This window comes from Melospiza melodia, chromosome 2 (genome assembly GCF_035770615.1).
Source record: "Melospiza melodia melodia isolate bMelMel2 chromosome 2, bMelMel2.pri, whole genome shotgun sequence".
NCBI classification, from domain to species: Eukaryota; Metazoa; Chordata; class Aves; order Passeriformes; family Passerellidae; genus Melospiza; species Melospiza melodia.
In genome coordinates, this window is record NC_086195.1 from 58,138,040 (window position 1) to 58,154,893 (window position 16,854).

The window sequence follows — 16,854 nt, forward strand, 5'->3', positions numbered from 1 at the left end:
CAAACTCCAGCCACACTTACCGTGCTCTTATTTCTATGTACACTTTTAAATGGACATCAGAAGTCAGTGAGCTTCTTTTATGCTAGGCAAAGCTAAGGAATTGAGGAAACACTTGCTGTGTCCAAACCAGCTGAAATTCTGACACTGCTTAGCTTGAAAGCAGTAGGATGATCTTTTGGAAATTTGGTTAAATTAAAAGATGGATTTGACCCATGACATAGTAGGTTTTTGGTTGATAATTTCATATTTCCATACTAATAAATCCTTTATATCATCAAAACTTGGCTCAAAGTCTTGCCAAATGCTACTTACCTTACAGTTTGTTTTTTGTTGGCACGTCACAAGTCCTTTAAAATGGGAAGTTAGGAAGAATAGGTGAGGTGAAGGTAATAATTATTCAGTGTTTTGAGTTTTTAAAAGAAAAGTCTGTATTTAGTTTCAATTTTCATAAACTAACTGGAGAAAAGAGAGAGAGGCTTATTTTATCTGACCTATCATTAAAAATGTGCAAAGAGGACATTTTAGAGTTGCTATGGAAACCCTAACTAGGAATGATATGGTTCCTGTGTCCATAGGATGTCAGTTTAAAAATGCATTCATTAAATGTAATGTATTTAATAACCAGTGCTTCTTTAAAACAAACCAAAAAAAAAGAAGAGGTGTGACACTCAGATGCTGGCACTGTGTTAAGCAGATGTTCTTATCTAGCAATGGAGGCCAGATACAGGTAGAGAAACTTACTCAGGCAGAATCCAACGGCCAAGACACAACAGGTGCTTGTTTTAGTAAGAAGTACCTTGTCTTTAAGGAAAGGACTCAAAATACAACTGTCAGATCTGTTGTTTCTGCAGTAAGATAGAATTCATACCGACAAGACTTATTTTGCCAGCTTTTAGAAGTGGAAATAACCACACTTTGCCACTATGCATCTGCAAAATGTATCTTGCTAGAATTTTAAAATAATTAATAGTCTCTCCTCTAAATAAGGTTACTGGACCAAATAAAATTTCAAATGTTATCCTAACCCTAGAGCACTTTTAAATATTAGCAAAAACCTACATTGGTGTGTCCTGACACATTTCAAACACAGAATGTGAATTTCAAGATCCAAAATCTTTCTTAATGTCAAAAAGCTTTTCAAAAGCCTGTTTTAATAGGGGCAAGAGTCACAGACAGTAATGCCCAAATAACTTTTTGACAAAGAGAATCAGTTCTTCCAAAAGCTAAGGAATAAGATTGTTTCCTCAAGTCAAGGGCTCAAAAAGCATACCAAAACCTTGTAGTTTGCATTATCCAAAACCCAAAATATGTCCATAGTGACTGAACCAGAGATTTCGCTATACAGAACCTTTTGTCATGCTAAAGCAGCATGAAGAACAAAGGAGCAAAACATTATTTGTATTGTCTATAGAGGACATGACTAGAGTCGTGGATCTTCATCTATTTTGATTGGAAATTCTTTTTAAAATTATATGTTAACACTGCTGGGAAGGAAAGAAAACAAATATGTGTGACTCACATGAGAAGGTGGAGACCACTGTAATGCCTGTACAGGCCCAGGGACACAGATGAATCCAATAGGCCTGTATTCATTCTTAACAGCAAAAAAGAAAACTGTTTTGTCTTTACTCTGAGGAAAAACAAGCAAACAAGCAAAGATGATGACTGAATCACAGCTGACCAAAAATTCAAAAGACTGTAAGTACTTCATAACATAGGCACACACTTCCATTCTTTTGTGTTTAAACAGGGGAGATTTAGGACTGGATTTCCATGATGATTACTGGGAGGAAATAAAAACCCTGCCCACACTATTCCAAGAAACATGTTGCACCCATATCTCTTAATGGCCTCTTTTGGCATCACCTGCCATGTGCATTCTGCCCATTGCCCCAAGAGCTCCTTTAAATATCAGGCTCAGGCCTGATTTTTCAGATAAGGCAGCACAAGCTGATTTCCCCAGATAACAAGAAGTTCAAAAACTGGCACACAATATGATTCATTTTACCTTAAATCCTACACTAAATTAAATGCATGGGAATTCAGCTTAAGAAACGTGTAACTGCAAATGCAAACTGATCATGGCTAAGGACAAGCTTTTAAAAAGAGACACCACATTAACTGGAAACCATCTCAAAGACCACCAGGCATAATGACTGACCGACCCTGTGGCAAGGCCAAGCAGTGCTGGGTAGCAGCTGGATTGCTGCCAATGTGGTGTACCAACGGACTTGCTTTTACTAATTCCGAGATCCTAGTAAACTAATTCCTGAACCAAATGAACCAAATCCATTTTCAAAGGGAATTACAGAATTCACACTAAACAGTCCAGTAATTCACAAAATTAATTGTGTGAATTGCATGGTTGCTTTCCTTCAGAAAAACAGGTGTGAATGCAAACAGATCCTTCTCCCTGCACAGAGAACTACAGCAAGCAATCAATAGCAGCAACAGAAGTAAAACTGCATTGTCAGTAAACAAACTTGTACCTTATCTCCTTTTAAATGCTCTACATTTGTGGCTTAATAAAACCAACCAAACTGCATGATACATACCCCTGTGGCAAACACATATCCCTTTGGTTCATATGCCAGGGCTGTGACGGCAGCAGCATGAGGTTTGAAAACTTGTTTCAGATTTATCTCTGCAATCTCATTGGCCTGTCCTTCATGACCGGGCAGCAGTGTGGGATCATAAACTTCAATCATGCGGACAACACCATCTTCAAACCCCACAGCAATTAGACCTCCCTCAGGACTTACCTTTAAGTGAAACAAAGAAAAAAAAAATCACAGCGTACATCTGAGAGCTTCAAAGAATAATCCATATTATGCTCTGTTGTTTACCTTTAAACTCACCTTATGTGGAAGTGTTGCTAAAGCACAAAGAATATTGCATACATGGGAAATGTCATTTATCATCTCTAATATGATATCACAAAGGAAGAGAGAGGACTGGGGCCTATTTTCGGGTTGGATTGTGTTTTAGTTTTTTTAGTGATAATATGTCACTGAAACTGAAGACGTTAATGAGAATGTGGTTGTAATGTCAGAGGAAGAGGTAATTCATACTGACATAAAGATATATCAGTAGCTTCTTAAGCAAAAGACCTGAAACTCAAACCAAAGAATTATGTTTCCCTGAATATAATATGGGGCACCAAACGTAAGTATGATTTTTTAAGAGCTCAGGGAACAGGCTTGGGTCTGGCTGAGTCCATAGAAAGTACAGCAGTCAACAGGGAATGCCACTTGAGATGGAAAGGAGGAGGAGTCCTTACTGTAAGTCCTGTAGGTAAGCCAATTGCTAACAATTAAGAGAGGCTTGAACTGTGATAAAGCTTAGCAGAGACAGGCCTGTGTTTTAGCTGGATATAGCTGGACTTGTGGATTTAGCTGATATTTTGGCATACGTGGTAATGTTTTGAAGGCGATTACGAGCTGACATGTCACTATTCACTTATCTAACAAAGACACTGCTAGCTTGCCTATGAGGAGATTATGGTATACAGATGCTTCAAAGTATGTTGGACTAAGTTTTCTTAGATTAATAGCAGAGATTTGAAAATACATTTGCACTTTTTAAATTGTGACCAAGTACCTAATGCAATTTTAAATGCAGCTGGATAGACTAAGTGCCTTTTGTTTTTCAGATTGTGTCAAGTAATAAATTTCATAAAACTGAACTGAGTCAGTTTTGTGATGCTGTACAATTTATTGTGGCAGACATCTTGCCTCATGAAGGTACAGGTAACCACTTAACAGCATCTCTGAAAGCCTGCATGGCCAGAATTACATTTTTATAAAATAATAACTTTTATAAAATGAAGGCACTCTCCCAGTGGAACCCTCACTTTGAACATTCAAGTAATTATTTGCCTCCTAAATTTGCTTGTTATTAATCCACCAGGCTGCTATGTTTTCTCAAGAACATGACTAGACACTACTTTAATTAAAATTAGCAAATATGCCTACAAGTGATAGACTCCACATTCCACAAATGATCAGTTCTGGCAACAGTTTTTAATGATTTATCTCCAAATGTTTGTGATTTGTCTGGGCTGTCATTTCAAAATGTGTTAACTAACTTATGTTAATTGACATTTGCTCTGTGTGGGTTAAATAGAAGCTGTTAGTCTAAAAACTCAGACTACTTCCCATACTGCACACAGAAATCTGATTTTAAAATTTTAGGAAGGCACAAAGCAGGATACATGAAAACCCATAGTAAAGTTAAACTGTTCCCATACTGTATACAAACATACTACCCCACAAACTTATCTATCCTGCTACAGTGAATTTCACCATGGCCTAACAAGTGAGCTCTAATGTCTTGTTTGCTGAGCAGCTTCCTGGATGCTGGCAGGCTCATAGGCTCCTTGATGAATTTTTGCTTAAGAGGCTAGGAAACACTCACAATAGCCGGTGCCCATGCCAGCGCTGTTCCTCCCTGTTTAAACTTGATTAAGCTCAGTTGGCTGTTGCTGCTGAAATCATAGATGCGCACTGTCCCTGTGTGGAAAGGAGACAGTAAGAATTTATTTCTTGCAATGTCACTTACATGTTAGGATTTATGGAGAAATGTCTATTTATTTGAATTAAAATCTGGATTAAATGTATGTTTTCTCTTTTGAGTAACAAAATGTTGGCATGAAAGATGACTGATGGTTACAGAGCACCATAGCTAACATGGTGCTCATGAACAAAATACATGATTTCTTCACTCTTCAACTCATACAGAACAAAGAGTTTTTGAGGCTGAGGGTTGTAATAAGAAGTCCCAGGCTGACAATCTACATGTAATTTTCAAGTGAGCACAGAATTGTGGCATACTCTACAGAAAATCTGTACTGACAAAATAGGAAAAGATGATAGGCTACTATTTAGAACTGCCTAGGGAAGAAAACATGGGAGATTGTCCACAAAAGACCCGATTTCATTAGAGGGAAAATAACCAGATTCATAGGCACACATACTGATTGCATAAAATTCCCTTCCAACTAGCATTTATGTGAAACGTAGTTTGCTCAACTGGTAGGAGTTAGTCCTCAGGCTAGAAGAATATCTGCATTGCATAATGCAGACGAATTACAAGACAGCACTGACAAGAATTTAATTAAAAGACCTTGTAATGTTTTCTGAACAGTGTAAATGACATTGTTAGTGTTCTGGCCAGTAGTTCTTCTTTCAAAGCACAATAAAGCTAACATTGAGAGGCCTAAACAGCAACATCTATACAAGTTAAGTGAATATGTCTGTAATTGCTTGTTATCTGTTCATGAGAGCATAATAGGTATTGCATTTTCTAAGAAAGGCACAAACATTAATATTTGCAATGGCTTACACAATGCTGCAGGTGCATGTAATTCCTTACAAGATAAAAATCCCAAAACTTATTGAACCCCAGCATTGAATACAAGTACTGTTACTCAAATCAGATGTCTCACCTTTCCAGCCATTCCTTCAGAACAAACAATTCATGAAATTTCTCATTAAAAACTTCCATTGCTACAATCCCAGGTTTTTAGGATGAAGGAGTCTTAAAGTATTGTTTCAAAACATTCATGGTTTGCCTTAACTATTAAAGAAATGATCCCAGGAATAACAATTGGATGTACAGTGACTTTGCAATAGCAAAAGCACAAAACCCAAACACAGTAGCTCCAAACCAAGCATCATTGCCCTTCAAAACCAATAATGGCAGTGGCATGAGAGGAAAGGAACAGTGCACTCACGGTCAAGAGCTGTAGTGGCCATCAGGCATGTAAAGGGAGAGACACCGATGGCCTCAATCCCCCCAGAGTGGAAGGTACACACACGCTCTGGGTCATGGCTCTGCGGTGCAAAACAGAAGAGAAATTATGCTGCATTTTACACTTGTGCTCACCAGTCTGAGCTTATGCTGCCTGGGAAATAATTTAATCATCCAAGACATTACAGACTTTGCAACTTTTTTTTTTTTACATTAAATACAATTAGTTTGTATAGTATGTGTATTTTATTTACCGTAAAATTCTTGGAACATATTTTACTTTTCACATTAGAATTCTATTCCCCACAACGGATTGTTCCTATTAACTTTATTATGTTCCAGAGCAAAAATTAAATACCACTTTTTCACCTCTGTCATCTATTTCTCCATGAAAAACATCTCCAGCAGTAACACTAGTTACTAGTAGGATAAAACCCTTCAAATGTGTTTCATCTTCTTATTTTTTTCTAGTTCTTTCTGTCATTTAAAGACTACAGTAAGGATTAGTTCTAACACCTGTCTATAGAGAAAATAGCAACACTCCTTGAACTCATTTCTTGCATCCATGCAGCTTTCATTACCAGTTTACAGAATTAAACTCCTTTAAAGTAACTTGAATTTGACAGCTGAAATTTCAGGATTCAAAAATCAAATTCCTCTTTACCATCCTGCACAATCATTACAATCAATTATGTTTGAAAACTTTAGGAAATAAAGTATCTGTTTCAATGCTACAAGTTTCCACCATACAACTTCACAAAACACAAATTTCATTCCCAATGGAACCATTATAGTTACAGGATGTCATAGGACATGGTTCCTATTGCAAATGAACTGAAGATATCAGAAGAAATAAAAAACAAAATTACCATATTTGAAAAAGTCAAATCCAGCTTCCATATTGATCCACTTGTATCCTGAAGAAAAAAACACATTAATTGAATATTTTCAGACTCAATTTGGAAATAAAAGTGCACATGGTGACTTCTTAAAAAGTCCTTAATGATTATCACTGTGAAACAAAAATTACTAAATGCAATTATGTTGGTCTTAAGAATCCCATTAATCACTTTAAAGTAATAGAACTTGACAATACCTTTTGGCATTCTCCTATTCTTATACCAGAGTCTCACACATTACTATACACTAAAAATACAGCACAGCATAACGTAACATAATTCAATTGGAAGGGACCTGCAAGGATCATCTCATCCAATTGCCTGATCACTTCAGGCCTGACCAAAATTTAAACTATATTATTAAAGTCCTCTATATATGCCTCTTAAACATTGACAGGCTTGGAACTTAAACAACCTCTCTAGGAAGCCTGTTTCTGTGTTTAAAAAAAAACAAAAACAAACAAAAACAAACAAACAAACAAAAAAAACTGTCGGTAGGTAGATAAGAAGATTATTTTCTATATATCTAGAAGACTGAATTCTACTAAAAAGAAACACTCTGATTTGTAATAGACTCCTACTATTACTTACCAGCATGTTCCTCATTTTGTGTTTCTCCACAGAGATGCATGTACCTGAGTGTGTCTTACCTGAGCCAACCAGAAGGACTGTCCCTGGTCATGAAATTTTGTAATGAAATTCAGGCTGACGTTCTTGCCAAGCCAAAGTTCATTCATAGGCTCCATCTCCACTAACCCTGTGTCATCCACAGGATCAGCAGTATCTACTATCTCAAAGTTCCACATCTTCATGGCATTGGAAGCATTAAAAAAAGAAAAAAAAAAAAAAGCTTTTTTTATAAGACCCGGTGGTTTTCATACACAATAAAGATGGAAAATCAAAATTTTAAGAAATCAAAATCACTGCTTTGAACATAACTAGAAGAGTGACTGGAGCTTCAATTCAGCCTTGACGCTAGCAGAGCTGTACATGGCGACTTCAGAACTATGCAGAATAAATGGTATCTGTGGGCACTCAGCATGGCTCATACTGAGGCAGCACAAAGTAATGGGAAGTCTAACCCTTCCATGTTCGGCTCTGTACGATAAGGACACCACACCAGTTAGCATGCTTATAATCAAGTGAATTTTCCTAAGGGAAAACACCAACCTATAAAATACAACAACAACAGTGTTTGTAACCCTCCACTGTCTATAGGTCAGTATACCATTGATTATGCTGGCCATTCCACACATCAGCAGAAGACATATCATGTTCTCCCTTAAAGAGCAGGGAAATAAGATTGCAAAATTCTTGATCATTGACAGATGAGATCAGAAAGTGGTGTGATGCATAAGGAAAACATTTTGACCTTAATTTATAGAATTATTTGTTAACTTCAGGATGCTTTTTCTTTAATTTTCTGCCATTTTAGGACATGTATCTTTGAGATGCTAGTTAATTACTGTGTTATTTTAACATTAATAATCTGAGCTTTTAAACATGCAGAAAATTAATCTCAAATATTCCTGTAGCTTGTTTTTTATCTTTTAGATAACACCACATGTTAATAGGCCTGGAAGTTATACAATGTTAGAATGTAGTCAGGAACAAAGCTGTTAGAAAACCACTGAAGATTGTTTTGATTTACTGAAGTAAAAGCTGATTTATTTATTACTATTAAACAAGGAAAACTGCATGCCATGCTATCCAGTTCAAACACATATACTGTGGAGATATGCTCTTATTTTCTTCGTTATACCAAATAATTTTCGGAAATAAACTATCCTCCAAAAATCTGGTAAAGGAAATACATAATACTTACCTGCTGACCATACATGTGCACACCTAAAGGCAGAGCAAAAGAAAAACTCACCCGAATGACACCATCTTTTCCAACAGAGTAAAGGTCTCCTTCATCAAAAATTAACTGGCTGATAGGGCCCTCATGACAAGGCTTGTGTCCAACTTGACAGAGCTCTACTTTAATGAGGCCACCTTCCCAAAGCAGCAAATTGCCCCACTCAGTTCCCGAGACAACCTTCAATGCAAATGAAGATAAGTATGTAAGCACCTGCATGTAATTGTGCAGAAGCAGGCAAGAACCCAATCAACATTTGTGGCTTCCTTCCATGAAAGCATCAAAGCAGTGGCAAAGTACAGACATTTGAAAGAGAAGATGTAAAGGGTGAGGAGGTTCAACTTTTTAGCAATGTGACGTAATTTGCATGCACTGAAATTGGTGAAGATTGGGACCAACAGTCTCTTTGTATTTCTGTACACTAATGTTTTCAAATTAGAAGACACTCTGCCCTAAGCCAACCCAGATCTTTTTTCTGGGAATTACAACGCTAACTATTTTCCAATTATTACAAAGCAAGACTGGGATTTTGGGCAAATTGATGGCAATATTTTCTTCTCAGAACAGTGCATCACAGGCCTGATTAAAAACATTTTAAAGCAAATAGTAACTCTCTAACTTACAAAGCAGACTTTATATCAAAGCCTAAAAGGGTACATAATATTTTTGCATTTGGCCACTTTTTCTCACTTACCTTCCCATCAGGCAGCTCCACAAAACCTATAATGTCAGACACTGCTGTTTTCCCAAACCTGCCCAAAGCTCCTTGCAACTTGAGACCAGTTAATGTGAGAGCCATCTTCCAGAACCTGAGTACAGAAAAAAAACACCCCCCACTGATACAAGATTTCCTAAACACTGTTCAACCGCTCTTAGACATTGCAGTACTCTTACCAGGCATGCCTTGCTCATGTATTACTCCTTTTTGCAGGAGAACTTGGGGTTGTTTTTTTGAAAATGACATAAAGCTTTACATCTACACAAACATTTCCCTATCCCACTCCTACGAAAAAGCTAGGAAAAGGAATAACCAGAATGAAGATTAAACTACTATTAAAAATTAAGAAGTGTAAAATCCACATCTACATCTTTCCGGCTCATACACATACTTAGGAATATCTATTTTATCTTTGCTGTGGGGTGTATAATGCTCAGTTTTGTAAACCCAAGGCACTAAGGACTTCATTAAATGTCATCCAAGTCCTCTTGTGGAATTAAACTCTACTATAAAATCTCACTGAGGCAAAGGCTTTATCCTAAATGTTAGTGTCTCCTGTGTGTGCAGGAGACATTACTTTTAAGATGACTGTTGGAAACTGTAATTTGAGTCCACATTTGGGTGAAAGGTCGTGTTTATCATGTAATAAAATCTATATCAGAGGTTATTTGTAGTATTTCAGCTCAAAAGAAAGTTTATAAGAGATTTTGTTTAGTCAGATTTCTAAACTACACTTGTTCTGTGTCTAAATAAATCATTTGCTATTTCAGACCCACCTTCCAACCAAATTATAAAGCAAATCTCAGATTTTTATCTGATTTCCCCATTAAAATACAAAGAAACTTAAGATGCATTATCATTTTAAAGATATCATTTTTATTACAACAGAATCTCACTCATAGCATAAGATTCTGCTGTGTTAACATTTGAGTACTGGCTAAGCACAGAACACAGAAAGAAAGTTTAAAGTCGTTGGGTGTTTGACCCTGTTTTATAAAAGAAGCCATGAACTAAGCAGGGAGGGGAATGTATGGAAACATCTTTTGTAGGCTTTTGGTGTGATCAGAGGGTTTCTGATCTATGACTTGGCAACCAGCTCCAATGGCTGCCCAAGGAACAGATCTCAAAAATCAAAGACAGAAAGCCCAGAAGGCACAAAAGGTAAATATCCTATGTTACCAGCTAGAAGACATACATACATTAAGAATTTTTCATTACTTCCCAGTGCTTGTTGAAATTTGAAGAATGGAGCCAGAGGCACTGACATTTAACATCAAGCATCATCCTATTTGGACAGCAAAGATATTGAAAGACTTGTTTGACTGGCTGAAGAATTTGAAAATCCTAATTTTTGTAATTGTAAGGGCCAGGTAAAATAGCATTCCTCATTGGTATGATTGCTAATGATACATTCTTGTTAATCATCTACTATGTATTATGACTGCAGAGGTGTTATGTATTAATCCTAAACAGCAAACCTACTTGATGTGTCCTAATCCACCTGTAGTCAGATGCTCTTCATTCTCAGCAGAAAACATGACCTTGTAAACATCCTGGGCAAAAGCTTTTGACCTCAACAGAGTCTCCTCTTGTGTCCAGTCCCAGATGGTCAACATGTAGTCAGGGCTGCTCCCAACACTGGCCAGCAAAGAGCCAGTACGGTTGAAATCACCAAAAACATAAGCTACCTCTGTTCCACCTAAAGAAATGTACAAGACCCAAAACACATGCACAGGAAAGAGGTAGAAACAACACAAAAATCTACTCAGAAGGAGCTCAACATTCACTGAAATTATTTTTTTATTCAATAGGTAATGGCTTTAGGTTGGCTATCTCTATCAAATAGAAGTTTCTTCCCATGCAATAAAAACTTGAAACCAATGTTTTCTATTTTTGCTGTGAAGGACCAGAAGATCCTATTTCCTTCTAAACTAAAAATGATCCACTACTCCATCTGCTGGGATCTTTAAACACTAGTCCATCTGTATAAAACAAAAATAGAACGTTTTACACTACCTTTCAGTATTCTGTAGGGCCTCACCAAAGGATATGTGTAGATGACAATGTTTGGCTTCTTTCCTTTTTCTCCTACTGCAAAGTACTCCTTACTAGGGTGTGCCTTGAAAAAGCAGAAGTCTTGTTGCATGCTGTAATAACACCTTTGTCTTTATCCTGATAGTTACTGAGTTATTGTATTCACCCACTCATTAGTCAAAACATACTGCCATAAATACTAGATTGCATTTTTCCGTGTGTTTATTCTGAACAACTGTCAATCTATTGCTCAATATCAGAGTGAAGCCACTATGCACACAAAATGGTATATCCCACATATACTGTGGAATCATCACAAATGGTAAAACAATCTACTTTGTGATGCATCCTTTTACGATTCCTACCTCACTCAACCCACTAGCTAATCTTTCCATAGCAGCATTTGTGTCAGCAGCCATCTACTTCAGCAGACAGCTGCAGAAGAGCTATCCTGAATGACACTACTCTGAAGGTCTAAATATGTACACTGATTCCCCAGAAAAGGCTGCTTATGATGAAGCAGGACTACCAGTCTGAAGCTGAAAGCCTTGCTCATGTGCAATAAAACAGAGATAGCAGAGCTTTCACATGGTAAGGTACTTCAGAGACAGAACTTGATACTTCAAGCTTTTGATAAGTTTATTAGAGTGAAACCAGATACTTTTTCTCTTTATTTGTCTGGGAGCTTGATTTTCTAAATTTTAATTGCAAGTAGGACTCTATATTAGTATCAGTTTTGATTAGGACCAATGAAGTGTTGAAAAAATAAAAGAATTGCTATGAGCCAAAAGATTTAAATAAGAATGTAAAAATAATCCCAGCTGGACTTGTCAGTCCTTTTAGGTAGCTGAGCCTGGGACTAAGGTGTGCAGATACTTGTTCTCTGCCAATTATATAGATGGGATGAGAAGCCCATGCTGCATGATCCACACATTCCTTTAATCAATACCATATACTTTCTAATGTATATTAAAGTGCAACTGTAGAAGTCTCCCATACCTGGCAACCACAACCAAGCAAACATTTTCTCTCTAGGAAGTGACTCAAGTTTTTAAACAAGAAACAAAAGCCATACTGTGATAAACCCAATGCCACCGCCACAGCTGCTCCGGACGTGTTTCTGATGCTTAGTACTCAGGTTCTGGAGGATCACCTGGTTGCCTGCTACATAACCTACAGTATCTCTATCCATTACCATCAGGTTTACAGGTCTGGTACAGTCATATCCAAAAGAATGTCTGGGAACCGTCCAATAAGGAAAAGATTAGACACTGGTTTTCTAGACAGTTTACTAAGTGGATAGAAATGCTTTAACTGAAACTGAAATGGGAATACTGAAACTAGTGACTAAGCCTGATGGCAGGAGATAATTTTCTTCAGTATACAGTGAGAGTAAAATATATCTTGACTCTATAACTGAAAGGAAGGCACAAGTAAAGGCTTTCTGAAGTTCATAGTCCATCTTTTCACCTCCACTGTGGAGGTGTACACCTCTTGCTTCTGATCATTTGGGGCTGTAAGGAATTCATATTTTATCTGTGTTCTCTTTTCAAATGAAATGTAAAAGATGTGCATCAGATTACCAGGAACTGTTATACAAAGATCAAGCAAGTTTTCAAACTCACTTCTTGTTTACAGGCAGATGTAAAAAAGGGAATAGCAGTCTTCAATAGCAACTGAACTGTGTCTGCAGAGAAAACCACCAGCATAAACAAAAAGTCACACATCATATCCTACCCTACTTGACCATACCTACCCAAGAGCTTATTGTAGCTCTTAACTGATGGGCACCACTCCCGTCATTCTATGAGTTTAGATCTCCCGAGCACCAGAATACAAATCTACCTGGTTCTTTCCCCACTTCTCCTTTATGAGGTATACAGGAGCTCTTCTGCTCTCCCCTCAGCTTCCTGGGGAACACCAGCGTGGCTACAGAGAAAGGGAGAGTTTTGCAGGGTGTATTCTTATGCCAGTCTTGTGCCTGCTCACATTAGCTTCTCCATGATCTAGTTCTACAGGAGTACTTATGACAGGAAGCACTATGCCCAGTAAGAAATCTTTATGAGGTCAAGACAATACTTAAGATTAAATTCACTCAGGACCATAACTGGCCAGGATTTTTACCTGTGTCTCAACCAAAGGTATCCCACTAATGCCACATAGGCTACTCCAAATTTGACCAATACAATTTTGAGAAGGTATATTAAATATCATTAGCTTTGAATTCACCCAAGCTCAACAGAAAGGATACTTAAAAACAAGAAGGTCGGTGGATATCTCAGTGTCATTAGTGACATATGGTCCTGAATATACATCTTCATACGTGTAGAAGAAGTTTTCATTTATTTTCTTTTTTACCTCCGCAGGACTTTTTTCTGGTTTTGAAGATATTTGAGTATTATCTTGTTTGTCCAATTTGGCTTCTGCACCTCAGAAGTGAGAACATAACAGAAATTCATATTCACCATATGTTTTGGGTTAGTTGCTGATATTTGCACCTGACCATAAAAAGGGAAGGAGTCACAACTCTTTACCCCCTTTGATAAAGCAATCAATACTTCATAGCTCAAAACAAGGGTTCCATGTCTTAGCAACTACTTGTCCTGGAACACTGCAACAAACACTCCCTCAGGCTTTTAAAAACTTTACTGTAAATATTCAAAATTGAAGGATTTAAACAAAAAAAAATTTGTTTGAAAAATACTGATTTTAAAACTTTAATACTTACTAAAGCAGTTCAGTTGAGGTTTGTTTGATATTTAGGTCTCCACTTTAGAAACCAAACAACTTTTAAAGCGTCTGTTTTCCGTAGCTATTGAATGCACATTTTTTTGTTACACAAAACAAGTATTAAAACCACTTATAATGGACCACCAGAAGACACCCCTGTCCTCAAGAAAGCAAACTGCCAATGTGTGACCCAGTGTAGCTCCTCACTGGATTGCAAGGCACAATTACTGTCAACTTGACTTCCAACTAGTCATAAGCACTTGCTAAAAGAAGTCTCCAGTTGGTTATCTCAGGTTAAATCTATTTTGTAAGCACTGCATACTATCCTGACTGTTTTCTCTTCTGGGTGGGCCATGAGAAACAAGCAAAGGGGGCAGAGACCAGCCAGGCAAGGAGCAAAGTTAAGCCAACTGACAGGGAGCAGAAATACTCAATCACTGTAAATGAATACAGTCTGAGGTTGTTAGGCTGTTCCTAATAATAACTGTAAAAACAATGAAAACTAGAACATACAGGGGGTTTTATGTTTGTACCACCATCTCCTCAGTGAACACCCATCCTCAGCAATGCTCTCAATGTCCAATTCCACTTGCTCCCCTTCTTCCTCCTGTTCCTCTGCAGGTGGTGATTCACTTGAAACACTAGTTTTGTTTTCTTTTGCAAAGTATAATTGGTATCACTCTCTTAGGTATGAATTCCTTTGACTAATTTGCTCATACATGCCATATTAAATAAATATTTAGTTCTGTAGTAGTAAAAGAACCTCCTCTGTCCAACAACAGACTTCCTGATGCTTAGCACTAAGTGTCAGGAGAAGTTTACTTCCAAAAACCAGTAATTTAAAACTTTGGGCAAGGAAAGAAACAAACCTCCTATAACAGAAAAAAGGTATAAGAGGAAGATCAAACAAAAGCCAAAAGTAATGCAGCAATGCATCAAAAAATCCTTCCAAAGTGGATTTGTTATTCTTGCTACCTGGATCTAGTGTGTTAGATGACATGTAGGACAATTCAAATAGACACTGGACAGCCATTTCAAGATGAAAAATATGTTAAAAAGAAAAATACTGGCCTCTGACTGAAAGAGTCTGGTGGACTTAAAAACCTGATTTCAGTATTAGCTACAGAGACAGGTCTAAGCAGCAAAAATTTTCAGGGAAGGGACTTTGAGAGCTGAGGCACAGCAGAGGCACATGGCTTGGTCCAGACCATCACTATGACTAGAGTGAAAATAAAATTTGGAAACACCAAGAGCAGGAACTGGAGTTGAAGTAAGAAAGGGGTGGTGGAAAATGGTGGAAGAAACCAGAAGTTACTGTAGGTTCAGTACAGAAATCAGGACATAACAGGGAAATGCTCACCACTGGGTTCTGCCTCTGCATCTTGTGCTGGTTCCTGTTCCATTGGAAAAGGTGGATGTTCTCTCTCCCTGGCAGTGGTAAAGACAAACCTTTAGTATTGTTGCTTTTATTTGCCATTTAGACCATTCTCATTTCCTCTCAAATGCTTTGAGATTCCCAAAGATGCTCTTTGTCTTCTGCCTGTACACAAATATGGATAACCTAAAGATATGTCCTACTTAGTAGAGTGAATTCATTGGCTGAGGTTTTAGGACTCCAGGATCTGAATAAATTGCTGCAGCAAGACTTTCATCTAAACACTGTGTAATGGTGGGAACTGACATGATTTAAATGTGTTGAGCTTCTCTTTAATACACTGGGATGAGATCTGCTTTTGAGACAACAAGGCTATTCCTTCATCTTTGTGATGGACTTCACAAAAATATCTGGAGATAGACATTCTGAGATCACCTAATATCTTGAATGGAAAAACAAGAGAGATGAATCCTTGAGAAAAAAAAAGCACTTTCTTCAAAACATTTTATGATAATAGAAAACAAATCTAAAAGTTAGTACCATTTTTTAATTAAACAATTTAATAACACCCCTCCCCCACATGATTTTTATCTTTCAGATCATCTTTTTCAGGGTGCTACATTTTTCACTAGTTACTATTTTCCTCTGAAGTGGAAAAGGTCCACATCTGTCATATAAAAACCACACACATTGACCATTTTTACAAAAGTCTCAAAAAGAAGCAAAAAAGCATAAGCATTGCTCTTACTTTAAATTTATTCTGCCTTTTGATTTCATATGTGTTCTCCATTTTCAAATGAAACACCTCAAAATGCACATTGGAGCAACTTTACAGCATGAAAAGAACTATCCAAAATCAGAAAATTCAGAAGTTGTATATAAAGAAACATGAATACTCAGAATAAGAAATATGAGCAGGATGCAAGCAAATCCCTCTTCATTTGTAATCATGACTTGATACCACTAAGTCCCTAAAAATGCATTTCCTGTTCCCAGCTCTTGGTCAGAATCCATTTGGAAAAAATATTTTGAGGAATTTCAGGCTTTTCCAATATTTCAGGAAATGCAAAGTGTCTTAACAAAATGCCACCCATGAGAAGGACAAAGAGGACAAAGAAATATTTCAGATATGTCATTCTTGTTGTTCTATGGCCAATCTTCATCCAAGAGTCCTGAGCATCTTCCATAATCTGACTTTCCTGCATAATTTCACATAAGAATTATGAATGAGATTTTATCCTTTAGGAATGGTGAGAAAAACTTGAAAACAGACAAGCAGAAAGTTTTACATTTAGAAAATAAATGAAAACAATTGCAATACATCTCAATATATTTAAATGAAATTCATGAGTTTTTAATGAGGTAACACAACTGATATCACTGAAGTTGAAGAAATAGTTATAGACTATTTGCATAAATAGATAGTGGAGTGTTCAGAGGCCTGAATTCTAATTCCAAACCCAATAATGATGTGCACAATTTGTAT

General features: G+C 37.1%; 1 protein-coding gene across 1 annotated transcript in view; it reads right to left on the minus strand.

Moving 5' to 3' along the window:
- The window catches only part of CFAP44 (cilia and flagella associated protein 44), a 41,280-nt gene that overhangs the window by 21,470 nt on the left and 2,956 nt on the right, over window positions 1–16,854 (minus strand). Inside the window, exons 2-13 of the mRNA XM_063148312.1 lie at window positions 15,354–15,421; window positions 13,515–13,686; window positions 11,246–12,501; window positions 10,712–10,928; window positions 9,206–9,320; window positions 8,527–8,691; window positions 7,301–7,456; window positions 6,621–6,668; window positions 5,735–5,834; window positions 4,417–4,511; window positions 2,556–2,762; window positions 1,520–1,630 (exon numbers count right to left, since the gene is read on the minus strand). Of these exons, the coding sequence (XP_063004382.1) occupies window positions 1,520–1,630; window positions 2,556–2,762; window positions 4,417–4,511; window positions 5,735–5,834; window positions 6,621–6,668; window positions 7,301–7,456; window positions 8,527–8,691; window positions 9,206–9,320; window positions 10,712–10,928; window positions 11,246–11,375 (1,344 nt within the window). The 5' untranslated portion in view covers window positions 11,376–12,501; window positions 13,515–13,686; window positions 15,354–15,421. The remainder of the gene's footprint in view (window positions 1–1,519; window positions 1,631–2,555; window positions 2,763–4,416; window positions 4,512–5,734; window positions 5,835–6,620; window positions 6,669–7,300; window positions 7,457–8,526; window positions 8,692–9,205; window positions 9,321–10,711; window positions 10,929–11,245; window positions 12,502–13,514; window positions 13,687–15,353; window positions 15,422–16,854) is intronic.